The following is a 20,129-nucleotide window of genomic DNA, read 5'->3' as shown; positions in this document are numbered from 1 at the left end:
AAGTAATTAAATTGTCAGCAGGGTACTTACAAATGGGCAGTGAGAGGGTTTGCTCAAATAATGAATGTTTTGAAATATTCTTATGCCCTCCTCCCTCAGTGTGCACAAGCGGTGTTCAGATCTCTCTCCTCTCTGGAGAAGACAGTGGAGAGGTGTCGTATTCAGCTAAACTCAGAGAAGAGCCGGCTCACCTTCACCCTGCACTGCAAACACGGTAATAACGCCACTGTAGTCCTGCGCTAACATCACCCACTTTTCACATTACAGTAATATAACCTGCTTCTGTTGTAACTGCAGTCCCCTCCAAACGTATTGGAGCAGCAAGGTCAGTTCCTTTGCTTTTGCTATACACTGAAGACAATTGAGTTTGAGGTCAAACGATGTACATGAATTTCAGTTGTGTTTTATTTCGTTATCTAGATTTGTTAAGCAATTAGGGCATATCACCTTTTGTGTCAAGACCACCCAATATTTAGGTGAGCAAAAGCATTGTACAACAACTTGGAATGTCCTGAAAAAGAAAGAAACCACTGAGCAACAAATATCGAACAGGTCGACTAAGAAAAACAACAGCAGTTGATGACAGAAACATTGTGAGAGCTGCGAAGAAAAACCACAAAACTTCAGTCAGTGACATCACATACCTTCAACCCTGCCCTGTGGAGATTGTATCTCAATCAACCATTGGAAGAACACTTGGAGAGCAGCAATATAGAGGCTATACCACAAGATGCAAACCACTCATCAGTAGTAAGCATCGGAAGGCAAGAAGTACAGAGTACAGAGCCAAATTGTGGAGAAAGAATGGATCTGCTCATGATCCAAAACATACAAGCTCATCTGTGAAGCTTGGTGGAGGAAATGTCATGGCTTGGACTTGCTTGGCTGCTTCTGGAATGGGCTCATTCATCTTTATTGATGATGTAACTCATAATGGTAGCCGCAGGATGAATTCAGTAGTCTACAAAAATGATGTAGTCTTCGCTTGGATAATAAGCAATAGTACACAGAGTTTCAGTGTTTGCTTGTCTGGAGTGCAATTTGGGCAGCGACAGAATAAGCTCCCCGAATGCCATTGGCTGAGGCAGTTGGAACCATTTTTCAACCAATGAGCTGTACAATTGCTGTACAGCTGTACAATGTTTTGATACTTTTGACGAATTTAAGGACTATAAACACAGGCAGAGGGTGAGTCAACATGTCAGTGAGCCTTTTCAATGATAGGAAGGGATTTACAATGGTCTTGTAACAATGTTTTAACACAGAAATGTTACCTTTAAATTCTCTCTGTGCCAATACTTTTGCACACCTAAAAATTGGGTGGTCTGATACCAAAGGTGTTCAAAGTAGTTTAATCTAGGTGTAAATTCAGTCTAAAGTGAGAGATAATGTCATAATGGTTGGCAAAAGCTGAAAAAGACAGGAAATTCAACCCAAAAACTATGTTTTAAAGAAGAAATAATGATTGGTAAAAGCCGAAAAAGAGAGGAAATTCACAGAAGTACCGAAAACATTATCTTGACCTATGCACTGAGAATCTTTTTGAATCAAAACCAAATAGATTATTTTCAGAGGAACAAAGTTGATTCATTTCTTATTTTCTCAAAATCAATTTGGTACGTATTTTGTTGCTATGTGTACTTAAAATGTACCAATTGTCTCTTGTTAATTTCTAGTAATTAATGCTCTGTAAAATAAATAGATGTAATCACTGCCAAATTACATAAGTACAAAGTATATCTGAACTAATGGTAGCAGCCATGAAAATGTTCAGACAATTTTACAATAAGAGAGAACATCACAGCAGAGAAGATTTGTACATGTTTTGTAGATTTGTGATTTGATTGATTTTACTTTTAAATTGTATTAGTTTCAATTGTAAAATGCATAGCTCTATTTTAAAAGTATTGCCTGTCACATTGTACTGCTTCTACTGATTTTTGTTAACAGCAAACTCTTGAAAATGAGTCCTCCCTGTGTAAATAAAGAATACATAAAAATAATCAGAATTGTACTGTTAGTCACCATAGTAATTGTCCTTTTTCCTCCAGATTTGGTTTCTTGAAAAGTGCTATATACAATTGTAAATACAATTTACTTTATTATTATTATTATTATTATTATGTCTATCATGATTCTCACATTATTATATGAGGATGGTATGATTTAGCAGTGCAACCCACATTAATATTTTGTGTGGGCTCGCACAGACGTATGCTCTAAATCAGTGATGAAATAAATGTACCCAGAACTGCACTAGCACTTATATTTTGAAGATGGAGCCTTAAAGCAATAGTTCACCAAACAATTATCAGCTGAATTATGTCAAAAGTCTAATGGCAGAATTAATTCACATTCAAAAGGATCTTTTCCAAACATACATTACCTTGCTCAATTACAAATTAATGGTAAAGATAGGAAAACCTGTGGGCTGAAATTAGCTGGTTCATATTTTTTCCATTGATTTTGATATAGACCAGGAGTCTCCACCCTGGTCCTGGAGAGCTACTGAGTCTGCTGGTTTTTGTTTTCACCTTAAAATCAGCACCTGTTGAGACCCAGGTAACCAGGTGAGGTGAGTTAATTAATTAAATTAGAGCAGTTGATTATAGTTAATTGCAGGGTAAGAACGAAAACCAGCAGACCCAGTAGCTCTCCAGGACCAGGGTTGGAGACCGCTGATATAGACCTATTTAACTGATTCACATTTAGAAATACATGTGTATATTTCAAACTAATATATGGAGATTATATACTGACTGAAACAAATGGATTTGGATATTTCTCTATGACTGTCTATTGTTTTATATTTTGTCATACCTTGAATGTGACACTGATATTTGTCTTTCTTCTTCAGAGCATTAATTACTAGAAAGTATCAAGACACATAATTGGTACATTTTAAGTACATATACCAACAAACTACTTACCTAATTGATTTCTAGAAATTAATCAACTCCTGCGTTCCTCTGAAAATAATCTATTTGGTTGTTGATTGATGCTAAATATATGTTTGCTAGCTAGCCACTTGACCAACCAACCATAGGTGACAAATTGTGAATAACTCTACTGTTCAAACTAGCTAACGTTACAGCATGATTGAAGACAGTTGCTAGCTAGCTCTGCCTATATTGCCAGCTATGATAGCTATCCATGTAATTCATGGAGTGGCTGGCAGTGAAAGAGAATTAACAGAGAAGATGTCATGCCTAATGCCAGGATGTGCTAGCTGTTGATAGCTGCAAATCTGGAGATAACGTTACATTAAGGCAATGTCGTTTTGTAAGCATGGCTAGAAGTTGCCGTTATAGCTAAATTGTCATAGCTAGCTAGCTAGCTAACACAATTAGCTAGTAATGTTCAACGTTACTCTACCACCAAGCCCATATAGACTAACTAGCTAAGCATAGAAGCATAGACCTAGTTAGCTAACAAGACACGCCGACAGACATTCGATGGCTAGAAAATAGCTACAGACTAACCAGAGATGCTGTTTTTTGTGGTGTAAAGGATGTTACTCATTTATCCAGGGTCAGACATATTGTTCCTTAGATATTTTGTGAAATCAGATCCAAGAACAGCAGGGAAACAAAAGCCTAATAGATAGATAGATTTTTTTATTTTATTTAAGTTGACTAGCTTAATTATAGCTATGTACAGTTGTGTTGCTAGCTCCTAGTAACGAACAAGATAGTTGGCTATGATAAGCTAATGTTAGCTTAGCTAACTGCCATCTTGAAAGTGGTCAGAAATAGCCTGTCATGACAATGAGTGCTTCCCATTAGTTGGAAAGTGCATACTCCTTAACTCCACTACCACCCTCCTCCACTCTGTGCTCCGGAAATACATATATATGCTATATATAAAACCCGGCATTAATAATCAGTAATCTCAGTAATTGGTCATATTTTCCACTGAAAACTGACATATGAAGCGCGATATGGCATAGGCTAAGTTTCACTTATGTACGGAAATGTTTCTGAATTAGCGTTTGTGAGATGCAACCGACAATAGCCAGGAACATAAAACTGTAACAGTACACGGTGTTGAGATCGGACACATTGGGATTCTGGGATTATTTTATGAAGCTGGTCCAACTGGTCAACGACCTGTTTCAAAAGTAGGGGTTGATATTGGCTTGCGAAGATGGACCGGGATGTAACGTCATACAAGCAACGAGGAAACAATGATACGGACCTTTTGGTTGTAGCCTATCGAGATAGCAAAGTATGCTTTTGAACTACACACAAGCTAAATGACACAAAAAACACTGCCTGCTATTTACGCTCATGGATGTCAAGAGGCACCATTTTGGCTCCATAGGCCTCTGGCAATGTATTGTGGCGAGCGCTGGTTCCAAAGACTGAGGCAGAGACATAGTGGCGTTTTTCGAATCGCTTGGCAGCTTAGTTTTATTAAAACACTCTTGTAGTAATGCTCTTCACAGCAAACATTTGCAGACTGACAAACTGGTCGGGCGACAGTTTTTAATAGCTGAGACGACCTGTTTGAACACCACATTATGACACACGGCGGGAAGATAACTCCGCCCAATTTACCCCTGCCCGGGCGAACAACGTCACTGTTTCCAACATGGCTGCGCCTGTGCACAGCGAAAACATAGAAAATTGCCTTGACACATTTTCTAATAATCAGACTACCCGGTCCCATCCAGCCCAGATACAGAACCCCAGGCCGTTACAGTATAATCTGTATGTTCCATGAGGCGTGAGGCGTGTGGCTCGCAGTTCCGCAATGCCTTACATTATAGAGTCACTGGCTAACAGACAAGCTAATTTTTCACCATTCATTTTCAATGGGGCCTCGTTCTCAAAATATAAATTTTAATAACAACCGTAGCACATAACCTGATTTTAGGAAAAGGCACTAGTCCGTTTAAAAGTAGGACGTGTTCTAATTGGGTGAGAAACTGTAAAACACACAGTTTGTAGAAGAGCGCAAAGATAACGAAAATGCTAATATTTTCACTCATCTTTTTAATGAAAATTAACAAACAGATCTGGGAGATTATCTGGATTAATTGGAATAGTGCGCCTGCCTTACCATTTTTCATGTATATTGGTCCCAGATCGGCGAAACGATGAGGCTGGCGATTTTCATGTTTTACATGCAAGTGTAGTTCGGACACTATTATCAGACACGACCGTGCCTCAGTTACTACCAGGAAATAAATGCTGCAATTCTGAACTTTTGTCATTTGTTAATGTTTTATCATCTTTTATTCATCTTCTCTCAACCGCAAATGTATTAAGTGTATTGCAAAAACAAAGGAATTGACCTTGCTGTTCCAGTACTTTTGGAGGGGACTTTATAATAATACCTGCATACCCCACCCCCTCGGGCCAGTTATTAACAATCTGTCTCTTAGGGCTGCTGAAGACACACAACCTGTCATTCCAGGACTGTGAGAGTCTGCAGGCCGTGTTTGACAAGGAGAGTTGCGGCAATATACTAAGAGCACAGCCCAGGTCCGTGCGTCCATCTCTCTTTCTGTCTCTCTACCTTGAGATCACAGTAGAAAATATTGTGAAAGCATTTTGACAGTGTGGTATACATACCTACATATATAATTACATTTTTCTGAACTCTGACGTATGTATTTGCATACAAAATGTTATTGAGTATTTGCCATACCCTAAGTGACAGGTATAGCAATTATATACAGTGCATCCGGAAAGTATTCACAGTGCTTCACTTTTTCCACATTTTGTTACGTTACAGCCTTATTCCAAAATTGATTAAATTCATTTTTTTCCTCCAAATTCTACAAACAATACCCCATAATGACAACGTGAAAAAAGGTTTTTTGAGATTTTTGCAAATTTTTCATTTTTATTCACAGCCTTTGCCATGAAGCTCAAAATTGAGCTCAGGTGCATCCTGTTTACACTGATCAACCTTGAGATGTTTCTACAGCTTAATTGGAGTCCACCTGTGGTAAATTCAGTTGATTGGACATGATTTTGAAAGGCACACACCTGTCTATATAAGGTCCCACAGTTGACAGTGCATGTCGGAGCACAAACCAAGCATGAAGTCAAAGGAATTGTCTGTAGACCTCCAAGACAGGATTGTCTCGAGGCACAAATCTGGGCAATCTAAACTGAGCAATCGGGGGAGAAGGGCCTTAGTCAGGGAGGTGACCAAGAACCCGATGGACACTCTGTCAGAGCTCCAGCGTTTCTCTGTGGAGAGAGGAGAACCTTCCAGAAGGACAACCATCTCTGCAGCAATCCACCAATCAGGCCTGTATGGTAGAGCGGCCAGACGGAAGCCACTCCTTAGTAAAAGGCACATGGCAGCCCGCCTGGAGTTTGCCAAAAGGCACCTGAAGGGACTCTCAGACCATGAGAAACAAAAGAAAGGATACAGCCTGATGCAATCATTTCATCATGGAACAGAATGGAACAGAATCTCAAAGGAATGTTTTCAACATCTCGTGGAATCTATGCCGTGAAAATTGAGGCTGTTTTGAGAGGCTCTACCCAGTATTAGTGTAGTGTTCCTAATAGTGCTCAGTGAGTGTATATCTCAATGAAACCTGGCAAAGCACCACCGATCTCTCAGTTACAGGCTTTTATTGTACACAAAGACTTGGATGCTTCTGACGTACTGCTTCTGAACTTCTGAAGATTAAGGGAGAAAATGTGTACTTGTGCACAAAATTGTGGTGGTTTTATGTTTTCTGGAGGCCACTGTAGATTATTCTTTATTATGTTTATCATATGCAGCCTTTATCTTTCATTTTTATCAAGGGTGGCAATAATTCTGGAGCTGACTTTCCATCTCCATCTGCCATTTGCTCTCTTACTCCATCTACCGCTCCCCCATTTGTTTCTTCCTCTCTCTCATGCTCTCTGTTGGTGTAGTGTCACTCGTCATTGTAACCCACCCCTCTCTCACTCTCTCCTTTCCCCCAGGCTGCTTGTTGACACAGTGCTACACTTTCCCTCATCCCTGGAAGAAGTGAGTGTGTCAGTGAGTGGTGAACAAGTGTGTTTCAGGAACCACGTGGAGGAGAAGGCAGGTGAGTGGTCACTGGAGCAAAGATTGGTTGGGATAACAGAACTGCTGATGGTCACGTGGTGTCATTCAGCACCTCACACTTTTCCTGTTAATACACTCACTGAGCACTTTATTAGGTAGACCTGTATATCAGCTTGTTAATGCAAGTATTTAACCAGCCAATCATGTGGCAGCAAGTAAATGCTTAAAAGCTTGCAGACATGGTGAAGAGTTTCAGCTGTTTTCAAGACCAAATGTCAGACAGGATGGTTTGGATATCTCAGAAACTGCTTATCTCCTGGGATTTTCATGCACAACAGTCTCTAGAGCTTGCAGAGCATGGTGCGAAAAACAAAACAGTGAGCAGCAGTTCTGCGGGCAAAAATGCATTGTTAATGATAGTGGTCAGAGGAGAAGGGCCAGACTGGTCAAAGCTGACTGGAAGGTGACGGTAACGCTAATATCCACACATTACAACAGGGATATGCAGAAGAGCATCTCTGAATACACAACGCATCAAACCTCTTAAGTGGATAGACTACAGCAGCAGAAGACCAATAAGTAAAAAAAAATAAGTCTAATAAATACCTAATAAAGTGCTCCGTGCGTGTGGGTATATACAGTACTGTGCAAAAGTTTTAGGCAGGTGTGAAAAAAGGCTGTAAAATAAGAATGCTTTTTACGGTAGAAATGTTAATAGTTTATTTTTTATCAATTAACAAAATACATTAGCAGAAGAAAAATCTGAATCAAATCAATAATCTTTGGCTTCAAAACAGCATCAATTCTTCTTGGTATACTTGCACACAGTTTTTGAAGGAACTCGGCAGGTAGGTTGTTCCAAACATCTTGGAGAACTAGCCACAGTTCTTCTGTGGATTTAGGCAGCCTCAAATGCTTCTGTCTCTTCGTGTAATCCCAGACAGACTCGATGATGTTGAGATTAGGGCTCTGTGGGGGCCATACCATCACTTCCAGGACTCCTTGTTCTTCTTTACGCTGAAGATAGTTCTTAATGACAAGCTGTACGTTTGGGGTTGTTGTCCTGCTGCAGAATAAATTTGGGGCCAATCAGATGCCTCCCTGATAGTATTACATGATGGATAAGTGTCTGCCTGTACTACATTGAGGAGACCATTAATTCTGCCCAAATCCCCAAGTCCATTTGCAGAAATGCAGCCCCAGACTTGCAAGGAACCTCCACCATGCCTCACTGTTGCCTGCAGATACTCATTCTTGTACCACTCTCCAGCCCTTCAGCGAACAAAAACTGCCTTCTGCTACCGCCAAATATTTAACATTTTGACTCATCAGTCCAGAGAAGCTGCTGCCATTTTTCTGTCAGAGGTTTGGCTTTTTGGCTGCAATTCTTCCATGAAGACCACTTCTGACCAGACTTCTCCACGCAGTAGATGGGTGTCCCTGGGTCCCACTGGTTTCTGCCAATTCTGAGCTGATGGCACTTCCAATTGCGAAGGGAAGTAAGCATGATGTGTCTTTCATCTGCTGCAATAAGTTTTCTTGGCCGACCACTGCGTCTGTGGTCCTCAGCGTTGCCCGTTTCTTTGTGCTTCTTCAACAGAGCTTGGACAGCACATCTGGAAACCCCCGTCTGCCTTGAAATTTCTGCCTGGCAGAAACCTTGCTGATGCAGTAAAGCTACCTTGTGTCTTGTTGCTCTGCTCAGTTTTGCCATGGTGTATGACTTCTGACATTAAACTGTCTTCCGCAACCTCATTACATTACATTACATTATTGGCATACACTCTTATCCAGAGCGACATACAATTGATTAGACTAAGCAGGAGACAATCCTCTCCTGGAGCAATGCAGGGTTAAGGGCCTTGCTCAAGGGCCCAACGGCTGTGCGGATCTTATTGTGGCTACACCGGGATTAGAACCACCGACCTTGCGTGTCCCAGTCATTTACCTTAACCACTACGCTACAGGCCACCTCACCTTGGAAGCAGAGTTTGGCTGTTCCTCACCCAGTTTTAACCCTCCGACACAGTTGTTTCTGTTTCAGTTCATGATTGTGTTACAACCTACATATTAAATTGATCATTAACTCCTGTTTGGTATAATTGGTTAATGACACACCTGACTATATGCCTACAAAATCCCTGACTTTGAGCAAGTGTACCTAGAAGAATTGATACTGGTTTAAAGGCAAAGGTTGGTCACACCAAACATTGATTTGATTTAGATTTTTCTTCTGTTCATTCACTTCTTCTGTTCATGCAATTTGTTCATTGATAAAAAGAAACTATTAACATTTCTATTTTTGACAGCATTCTTATTTTACAGCATTTTTTGTAAAGCACAAATAAAGCACATTTAAAAGCATCCCAAGCAATTAGTGGGTCAGTAGATTTTAAATATTTGTATAGGGCAAAACTCTCCCATTAATGTAAAAAACATTAAATGCAGATACAGAGTATGTTTAACTTTTCATATTAGTTTTTCATTGAGTGTGGTTTACCGCATTTGTGTAAAGATGACTCCCCCTATCTGTTTCCCAGAGCAGGGCAAGGCCATGCTGACAGAGCTCAGTCTCACTGCTGAGGAGTTTGAGCAGTTTACAGTGGGCTGCCCTGCCTGCGTTACCTTCTGCCTGAAAGAGATGAGGGTGAGAGAGAGTGCTGGAGAGAGGCAGGGGGAGGGATGGAAGGGAAGGTAGACTGGTCTTAATTCCTTAGCTAGTTGGAACAGTATTCATGATGTGCTCAGTATACTTATGTACAAACTTGTTTGGTGAGTTTTCAGGTTATATATATATATAAATTATTTATTTTTTACTGCATCACCAACTGTCAGGGAAATGTGTTTCTCATCCATTCTCTCTCCCTCAATTCAATTTTTTGGTTTCATACCTTAGCATAGTATGTCCAAAGCGATTACATAATACAACAATAGTAGCAATGACAACAACTATATGAAGAATAATAATGTACAATTCTAGTTTTGACCCTTATTAATGTGGATGGGGGCTCTCTTAATGCAAAATAGTGGTAATGCAGTATAAGTATTTGGACAGTGGTACAATTTCTGTTATTTTGCCTCTTTGCTCCAGCTTATTGGATTTGAAATGAAACAAGTAACATGCAAACTGTCACCTTCAATTTGAGGGCATTTACATCCATATCGGTTGATCCATATAGAAATTTCATCCTTTTTTATTCAGAGTACCCCCATTTTAGGGCACCAAATGTAATTGCACACTTGGCTTTGAAGCTGTTTCTGATTAATCGGGTGTATTCAATCACTTCCTTATTGCATGTATAAGAAAGCCTTCAGTATATATTCTTGATTCTAGGCTTTTGATTCCCTTTGTTGTTGGTGTTTCTCAAAATGAGGACCAGAGAAACTGTTTGGAACATGTTTGGAACTGTTAGAGAGGCCTGGCTACTGGCAGATCTACTTACTATGTTGACATCATTAGCTTAGGGAAGGAAAATCTCAAGACCCTATTCTCTGTTATAAATAAACTCAACCAAGGATCTGTAAATTCTGCACTGCTCCACACCCATGAAAACTCAACCCTGTTAAATTTGTACCGGTTACTCAGATCCTTCCTTAATGCTCACCCTTAGCTCCTCCCCTGGCCCTGACATTGTCATCTTCTGCTTTGGTCAGTTGACACAGATCATGCACAGGAAGATCATTCACATAGCTTTAGCAGCCAGACTTACATCATCTTTGTTTCGTTAGTAACACTTAATGAAACTTATATAGTTATTTCAGTTGAACAAGTTGCATTTTAAAATCCATCTACTGTTTGGGGCCCATCTGTACAATTGTTTCAGGTCGAACAACTTACGTGGCTGTGAATGAGTGTTTCTGGTTTGCCAAATTTGTTTCAGGAACGCATTCACTTGGTTATGGCCTGAAAGGGGGCTTTGTTTCCTCATGGTGAATGCACTGACATTTGAGGGGTCCATGTCAGTGCTTGCATAATCATCAACACTTTTCCCAAGTGCTGAACAATATGTGAACCTTTCTAAAGAGTCCCATCTGATCCTGTCATTAAGCATGTACAGGCCTATGATTTTGCAGAGATGCACTCTACCATTCTGATTAACTTTGGTATCTGGGTTTTTCTTTTAAAGGAGTAACATTGTGGTTGAATGTGACACTTGCCAGTTGTATTTAGCCAACAACAAAACAAAACAAAACTTTTTCTAAGCTTAAATTTCCTTCTATAAAGGGTCATGCAAACTGTCTGGGCATGGTAATGAGAACTGTCAATTAGCTATAAATGTTCCCACTTTCCACACATTGTTTGTTCCCAGAGTGATTTCTCACTCCGTGCTGAGCCTTTGACAATGGTTGTTGGCTGTTGGCTGTTGGTTGACTTGGTCTTCCTTTGTTATTTTGGATTTCCACACTCCACTTGCACTCACACTCAAACACCCCTAAACTGATTCACTCTGACACGCATTCAGACAGAAACACAATTATTGAAAATGAAACTCTTAAAATCTATTTTCCTGGTCTGGTCTGCATGTTTTGTTTGGCTGTTTGAATGCTGGTCGTAACAAAAATGGTGGCAGCGGAGGGATAATTGGTTTGATAGACAACTATTTGTCTGATCATTCCTGTTGTTGGTGATATCCACAAACGATCTTCGTGTTCTACGCCCTGTTGAGGTGCTGGGAGACCGTCAGGAAAAGCCTTTGGTTATCTTCAATAGGAAGGCTTCCTATTGTTATCAACCCCTGCACAACCAGCCTGCTCACGGTGAGTGGTGAACCTCGCAATATACAAACGTTGGCTTTTTGTGTGCTTTGCTTAAAATATTCCCTAGTAGGATAGCGGCGGCATGTTTGTTTTGTTTCGTGGGGTCGGTTGAAGCATTGCTTGGGTGCCCTAATTGTGGTGCTCCTGGCAGGCTATCCACTGACCTGTTTTTGTCGCTATCGAGCTTGTGGGTTAGAAGTCCCGCCGTAAACCACGGGGGGCCTGTAGGTATATTGTGTGGTAAAACGGGAATAGCTCTGGGCTCTTTGGAGACTGAAAAAAAGTACACAGAGAAGACTGTGGAGTCGCAACTTGACTGTTGTCCCAGGTTGTACTGTGTTAAGATATTGGTACCATATACCAGAGCTGCCTACTGTTTGTCCATTTTAGTTTTGGCAGATTTGTAATTTGCAAGGATATCACATTCAAACTGGTCATTGTTGAGCATTTGTTGTATTCCAAAAGGATTGTCTGTGCTGTAGAGGAAGTGATATTTGAGTTTGTTATTTCATGCCGAGGTCGCCGCCTGAAGTAGTGCATGAGGATCCGTAAGTAAAATGAATTTTTGCTTCGTCCTTCTGTAACTAGTTTCCATTTATTGGAAAGGTCTGAATTGTTGTTGCTCGCAGAATTTTGGGGTGAGTCGTGGGTAGGAAAACGTAGTGTCTCTGCACTCCGAATATTGTTGTTTCAACTTGCCATAGACAAAGGATTGTTGGGAAAGATGGCGGACGTGGATGCTGCATTGCAAATAAAATTGGCTGAGTTGGAGTTGGAAAAGGAAAAACGGAAAGAGCGTCAATTGGAGTTGGAATTAGAAAAAGAGAAATTACGAGTGCAGTTAGAGGGAGACAAGCTGGTCCTTGAACGAGAGAAACAAAGAGATTTGGCAAAATTTTGTGAGTGGCAGTTCTCATTACCTGCTAGTGAACGGTCAATGCTCAATGAAAGTCTTACGGGAATGCCTGATCAAGAGAAGAGCAACATAACGCATAATTTGCGATTAGTTTCGAAATTCAATGAAACGGTTCTGGAAACATTTTTTCAGTTGTTTGAAAGAGTGGCTAAATCTAGAAAGTGGGAGGAGACCCACCAAATCTTGTTGTTGCAGTGTGTCTTCACTGGGAGGGCTCAAGAGGCATTAACTGCATTGGATAGTAATGTCTCCTCTTATAAAGAGGTGAAAGATGCGGTGTTAAAAGTCTGAGCTCGTACCTCAAAGTTATAGGCAGAGATTCAGGAAATGGAAACGTGCCGATCAGCAAACGCATGTAGACTTTGTCAGAGAGTTAACTAATCACTTTCCCCGGTGGTGCAAATCTTCTGACGTTTTAACTTTTGAATCACTCAGTGAGTTGATCATTCTTGAGCTGTTCAAAAATTCAGTTTCTGAATCTGTGGCTACTTACATCAGTGAACGTGCCCTGAGTACTGCTGCCTCTGCCGCTGTATTGGCTGATGATTATGTTCTTACCCATAAAAACAATCACTCTGCTCTCTGTTCTCAGTGTTTTGAGCAGCGAAAAACTTTCCCTTTTCGGCCCGGGGGGAGTGATTTCTCCTCACCTCGTTCTCACTCTGGTGGGAGTACTTTTGCCCCCGTAGTCCGGTCTGTTCCTGGTGCAGATGGTATGTGTATGCCATGCTTGTAGTAATAAGGGTCACTGGCGAAACGAGTGTCCAATTTCAAAACCTACTTCTGCTGTGTACGCAAAGCCGATGGCTTTAGCTGTCTCTGAACGTTCACCTTCAGCAGCTGTCTCTTATGTAGGGTTGTCGGGGAAAAAAGGAACTTTCCAATGCAGAAATTGTGAAAGCAGAGTATAGCCCTTTTATTTCTGATGGTTATGTTTAATTTGTAGGTGATCTCAGTAAAAAACCTGTGCGCGTGTTAAGAGACACTGGTGCCACTCAAACTTTAATTCTTTGTAATGTGTTGCCCTTTTCTGAGTCCTCCGCTACTGGGGAGAATGTCCTGGTTTGTGGTATTGGTCTAATTCCCATGAGTGTACCTCTGCACAGGATTCATTTGGACTCTGATCTGGTGCGGGACGATGTGGTGGTTGCTGTCCGGCCCTCCTTGCCTGTGGAAGGAGTGGAAGTCATTCTTGGCAATGATCTAGCTGGTGGTAAGGTCTGGGAAAACGTTCAACCTGTGGTGGTTATACCGGATCCAGTTTAGTTAGATGAACTCGCTAAACAGCACCCTTCAGTGTTTCCAGCGTGTGCAGTGACGCGCGCTATGGCTCGAGACTGCACCCAGCTAGAGTCAAAACTGGAGTTTAGTACTGCCCAAGCAAAGCACTGCTCGCCCTCATGGCTCAGTACCACAGATGTTTCTTCTCCTACCCCGCTAAAAACTGAGGAGGTTAAGTTTTCTGAGCCACTGACATCTGTGGCCAGAGAGGAGGCCATAACAGAGCAAAAAAGTCATAGTTTGAAAACAACTGAACTTTCCTCGAATGTGCTTGATTATGTGAGTGGTTTCAAGCTGAGGCTTTATCGAGCCTGTGTCTTGGCTCAGAAAAATCTTACTGTCTCACAAGACAGAATTAAGTGTTTATTTGATCGCCACGCTGAAAACCGCCAGTTTTTGGCCAGGGGATCAAGTTTTAGCGCTCTTGCCTGTTTTGGGATCTCCCTTTAAGGCAAAGTTTAGTGGTCCTTACACGGTGAACCTTGCTAAGTGTGATTTTGCACGTGCCACTGTTGCATATCCATTGCCTCAAACTCCTTGAAAAACCCATATTCTCCCATATTAAAAGTCGAGAGAATATAGTGGCAGATGCACTCTCTCGAGCTCCCATCTAGTCTGTCGGTCTGTCCCTCTTGCGCTCGTCTCTGTATCTCTCTCTCTCTCTCCCTCTCTCAGTGTGCGCGACTGGGGTTGAGGTGAGGGTCAGCGGGATTTTGGATCTTCAGGAGTGTAGGGGGTTGGTGACCACTCGTCTGGATGTTTCAGAGCTTGACTGGTCTGGGGAGTTTAAGTGCATGCTAGCTTAGGTGTGCTCTGTATTGTGTTGCAGAGCTGTATGGTATGAACTGGTGCAGTGTTTGTCTTTGGTTTTTGGTGCCGGGTAGGGGGGCTTCTCTTGAGGAGGGGGATGTGACGACCATGCCTGGTCTTCCTCAGCTGAGGTTGTAGCTGTCGTCCAGCAGGTGGCAGTGCTGCGTGCTATCCCTCCCTTCCCCTGTAATGGTCTAATCGTTGATTGGATAATTACTTGATGTTTGGTTTTGTTTGACTGCTTGAACGCCGGTCGTAACAATACACTCACAGAGCACTTTATTAGGTGATTATTTGACTTATTTTTTAGACTTTTACTGCTGTAGCCTATCCACTTAGTGTTATGATGCTCTGGATTTTTTCTGTGATTTTTTGTACCATTCCTTGCATGCTCTAAAGACTAGTGTACATGAAAATGTGAGATTTGCAGTTTCTGAGATACTCAATCCACCCTGTCTGCCACCAAGAATCATTCCACAGTCACACTTTTTTTTTTTTTTTTTTTTTTTTCTTCTTCTTTTGAGTGTTCCCAGGAGCACAGTGGCCTCAATTATTGTGGAATGGAGGAAGTTTTCCTAGAGTTGGCCACCCGGCCAAACTGAGTAAACGGGGAAGAAGGGCCTTGGTCAGGCAGGTGACCAAGAACTCAACGGTCGCTCTAACAGAGCAAATGCCGCGCGAACGACCATCCCTGCAGCACTCCATCAATCAGGCCTTTATGGTAGAGTGGTTAGACAGAAGCCACTCTTGAGAAAAAGGCATATGACAGCCTATTTGAAGTTTGCCAAATGGCAGTTAAAGGACTGAGCATGAGTAAAAAGTTATGTGGTCTGATGAGACAAAAATGTAGCTCGGGGCAGAATTCCAAGCACTGCCTGATGAACACCAGGCACTGCTCATCACCTATGGTGAAGCATGGTGGTGGCCACAGCATACTATGTATCTCCGATAGTGAAGAGATACTCTACCAGTTCATATTCACTTTTTACAGCCTGATGGCATTCTAATTTGTGTTGTGATACTGATAGTGTCCCAATATTCCAAATAGAAGTGTTTGATTTGTTTCATGGTTTGGTTTTGGTTTGGGCGACATGGCTCAGGCAGTAAGAACAGTCGTCTGGCAGTCGGAGGGTTGCCGGTTCGATCCCCCGCCCGGGCTGTGTCGAAGTGTCCCTGAGCAAGACACCTAACCCCCAAATGCTCCTGACGAGCTGGTCGGTGCCTTGCATGGCAGCCAATCGCCGTCAGTGTGTGAGTGTGTGTATGAATGGGTGAATGAGAAGCATCAATTGTACAGCACTTTGGATAAAGGCGCTATATAAATGCCAACCATTTACCATTTACCATTTAATTTAAGTTTGGTTAGCAGTCCTGGTCTGAAATTGATTTGCTCATTGATTAATTGTTCTTAGGCCAGTGAATTTCACGACCAGCTGACAGAGGGGGCTGGTTTTAGGGCTTGATGTCTAGGGTTTTGAGTGCCTTTTTCAGTGGAAATCGGCCTAATTCTGCCCTCCCTGCATTTCTTGGGGTTTTTCCTTTGAATTTTCAACATTTCTACAGAATTCAGCATGCAGGGACTCTGTTGCTTATCCCATTTAGTATACTCGAGTTTACTGAGTGGGCCCTATATCTCACACCCATATAGTGCAATAGGCAGGATCACACTATCAAAGTCTTGCACCGAATTGGAATTGATTCCCTGGAATTGTATTTTAATTGCAAAAAAAAAAGTGAACTGAATGCTTTTAGTGCATTCAGTTCACTGCTAAAGGAAAGTTTCCAGAGGTACTAATTCTCAGTCCTAGATGGTAATTGTATAAAGAATTATGTCGGGTGGTGTTTCCTAGAGTGAAAGAAGGTTTCCTGATGTCTGGCTTTCTTTTGGAAGATGACAATTTTGGTTTTTGCTGAATTTACTGTCAGGGTCCAGTTCTGGTAGTATTGCTCCCGCAGATCCAGGTGCTGCTACAGCTCTTCCTCTGTGGGTGACAGCCTTTGCTTCCTTGTTGTTTAGAGTGAGCTGCTGATTTTTCCAGTAACACCACTAACTCATTTGTATGAATGATGTACAAAGTAGGACTCAAGCTGCAGCCCTGTCTCACCCCTCACCCTTGATTGAAGTATTCAGTTTTTTTTGCTGCCAATGTTTTTCAACATTTGTTGTCCAAATACATTGATTTGATCATACATGGGATGGGAGTGGAATGGCATTTTAAAATCAACAAACAAGCAAAAATTTTGCCTCTTTTGGTGGACATGGTGATCAGATTGTGTAGGGTGTAAATGTGATCTGTAGTCCGATAATTTGGTATAAAACCAATTCACTTTTACTCAAGGCTTTGGCTGTGTCTGAAATGGCTCACTATTCAGTAACTAGTAAGATATATTGGCCGTCGGTCATCTTGTTCTAGTGTCCGAATTCAAAAATCAAATTTTACTCACATTTTGAGGGAACTACAAATATCCCACAATGCACAACAATGATCAACCGTGCTCACTAGAAAGGTGGATACAAATCATAGTGTTTGCGCTGCCAGCATTTTCATTCGGTTTTTAACCTGTGTGAGACAATGGCGCAGTCCAGGAGCAATTCAAATAAAATAACTCTTCTGGATTTTGCTACGTTGATAACAAAAATATGTTTACATTCAGCACACAACTAACATAATATAATCTAATATGCTGTATTGAGTATATTAGGGGGGGTTGCTGTTTTTTAGCAATTATGTCCAAGTCATGTCAGGGCCGTTTGCTTTTCCACGGTTCAGTCTGTGGAGAATCTATCAATTCTTTTTCTGTAAGATTTCAAAATCTAAAGGGTTTTGGTGATCCTTGATGGTTAATTTGAGTTGTATTAGTCTTTAAAAAATTTCTGTTCATTGGATAGATTTACAGAATGTATTTCTTGATAAACGTTTTTAAACTATCTAAAGATATTTTTTTTTATGGGAATATCAGAGGTTTTTCCATTTCTCCCAGAAAGGCCTCAATCTCTTGGAGTGAGTTTGATTACAGTGTTGCTTCTTTTTCCAATGAAGTGTTTGCTTATAATTCTAAATGAACCAGAAAATGATTAATTATGTTTCTCATTTTCTGTTTCGGATTATTAGAAGTTATTTTCTAATAATTTTACGCTCCATATCAAACCACTTTTTATTTTTAGGCCTTGGTATAGGTTTCTTAATTTTGATAAGGTTTGTCGTCTTGACGGCAGCATTTTTAATAATTTCGGTATACTCTCTCCATCTCTCTCTCTCTCTCTCTCTCTCTCTCTCTCTCTCCCTCTCTCCCCCCCTCACCCTCTCCTTCAGGGATTGCTGATGTTTGCAGAGTCCTCTGGTCTCCCTGTGTCTCTGTACTTTGATGCACCAGGCAGGTTAGTTACCGGCGAGCACCCTGCTGTTCTGTCGCTATCAGACTGTGTGTGCGTTTTTGTGTGTTTGTATATGTGTGAGCTTATGTGCGTAGCCATTCCCAATTGGGGAAAGTCATAATAATGAATATACATTGGTTAAAATAGTACTGAGTGGTTACTGTGGTTTTATTTTTTGTTTTTGACATTGACAGGCCAGTAATTCTGAGTTTGACTGAGAGTGTTCTGGAGGTGAACTTTGTGTTGGCTACATTATCAGAAGATTCTCACCCCTGCAACGATAACCGCAACAAGAGCACTGAAGGGTAGGTAGGCATGGCAACAAGAGCACTGATTGGTAGGTGACCATAATGACCGCTATATGACTGGCTATATGTCATATATGTAATATGGTGTTTCGAGGTCCAGTTCACTGAAATCTATTAATTCTTTGCGAGCATGTTGTTTTTTTCCATTCACAAATTGCTCAGAGATATTTTTAAGTGATTCTTGCAACAACAAAAAAGTGAAAAGGCCTGTTTCTGTGGGTGGGGTTAGCTTTGTAGAATGTTTGTCACTAAAACGCTAAGGCTCGTGAAATCCTTTGTACCTGTAATATGTAAATTATTCTTCTGCCACTTTTCTGCTGGCAAGCTAGTTGGAAATGCCTAAACATTGTTCTCAGGATGCAGAAAAACCAATACTTTTACCAATTTTTCCATTTCCAAAAAATGAAGAGATGCACAAGTAGATCATTTCAATAACTCCAACACTTCATATTTGTTGGGCGCATTTTTGTGAGGAGGGCTTCACCAACTATGTGTAAAAAAAAAAAAAAAAAACATTTTGGTTCTCATTGTGGATATTTCCTGTCTGCTTTTAGTTCCTACAACCATGTTGGGGAAGTGAAGTTTAATGTGAAATATGTTTTTATTTCCAATCCAGCATTTTTAAGAGCTAATACCGTTAAGCACTCTGAATACCGGACTGATGGACTCTGAGATAATCTTTCAATTAACAGTGCTCTTTATGCCTTTATGCTTCTGTCACTGTTGTGGTGTTTGCGTGTTTGTGTAATGTGTCTTATGCTTTTTTAAAGATTCATTCATTCCTTCTTACCAAAGAATGATCCAATATTATTTCATCCAATCTTTTATCAAATAAATCGCAAATCAAATCATTTGTTGATCGGCAGAGCAGCCTGTTGGATCAACCTTTATCAAAACAATCTCTCAGCTACAAAAAGAATTAAAGAAAATACCAAACCACAGATTTTGGTATCTCTCCAAATGCTACTTGAAAATATAATTGTTCAGGGGATTTATTTTAAAAAAATAAAGGCCTTCAAATCAGAGCATCAATAAATAACTTTCATTATAAAACATCATAAGTTGCAGGTTAAATGTATCAATCAATCATCCTTATATAACTTGCTTCATACACCTCAGTGCAACACGAAGTGCTTCACAATAAATGAAAATAACAAGTAAATGGGTAAATAAATATTAAATATATTAATATGTTAAAATCTAATTAAATCACTTTTAATTTATGATATATTTCGAATGTAGACTTTATTAGGAACATTTTTACTTTATTACACCAACATCAAAAAAATGGAATATCGTGGAAAAGTTTATTTTTTTCCATAATTTCATTCAAAAAGTGAAACTTTAATATATTCTAGATTCATTACACACTACACGTTACAAAATATTTCAAGCCTTTTTTGTTTTAATCTTGGTGATTAAGGCTTACTGCTCATGAAAATCCAGTATCTCAAAATATTAGAATATGACATAAAACCAATCAAAAAAAGGATTTATAATACAGAAATCTCGACCTTCTGAAAAGTATGTTCATTTATGCACTCAATACTTGGTCGGGGCTCCTTTTGCACAAATTACTGTATCATTGCGGTGTGGCATGGAGGCAATCAGCCTGTGGCACTGCTGAGGTGTTATGGGAGCCCAGGTTGCTTTGATAGCGGCCTTCAGCTCA

General features: G+C 40.6%; 1 protein-coding gene across 4 annotated transcripts in view; it reads left to right on the top strand.

The window, feature by feature from the left end:
• Window positions 1–20,129, top strand: part of rad9a (RAD9 checkpoint clamp component A) — a 77,024-nt gene that overhangs the window by 12,638 nt on the left and 44,257 nt on the right. For all 4 annotated transcript variants that reach the window (XM_061250872.1, XM_061250870.1, XM_061250871.1 and 1 more), the window contains 6 exons: window positions 100–214; window positions 5,390–5,489; window positions 6,942–7,048; window positions 9,549–9,655; window positions 18,088–18,152; window positions 18,344–18,454. In XM_061250872.1, coding sequence (XP_061106856.1) covers window positions 100–214; window positions 5,390–5,489; window positions 6,942–7,048; window positions 9,549–9,655; window positions 18,088–18,152; window positions 18,344–18,454 — 605 coding nt within the window. The remainder of the gene's footprint in view (window positions 1–99; window positions 215–5,389; window positions 5,490–6,941; window positions 7,049–9,548; window positions 9,656–18,087; window positions 18,153–18,343; window positions 18,455–20,129) is intronic.

Source organism: Conger conger, chromosome 8 (assembly GCF_963514075.1).
Source record: "Conger conger chromosome 8, fConCon1.1, whole genome shotgun sequence".
NCBI classification, from domain to species: Eukaryota; Metazoa; Chordata; class Actinopteri; order Anguilliformes; family Congridae; genus Conger; species Conger conger.
The sequence above is the reverse complement of the archived record's forward strand: the minus strand, read 5'-3'. Positions and strand labels throughout refer to the sequence as shown.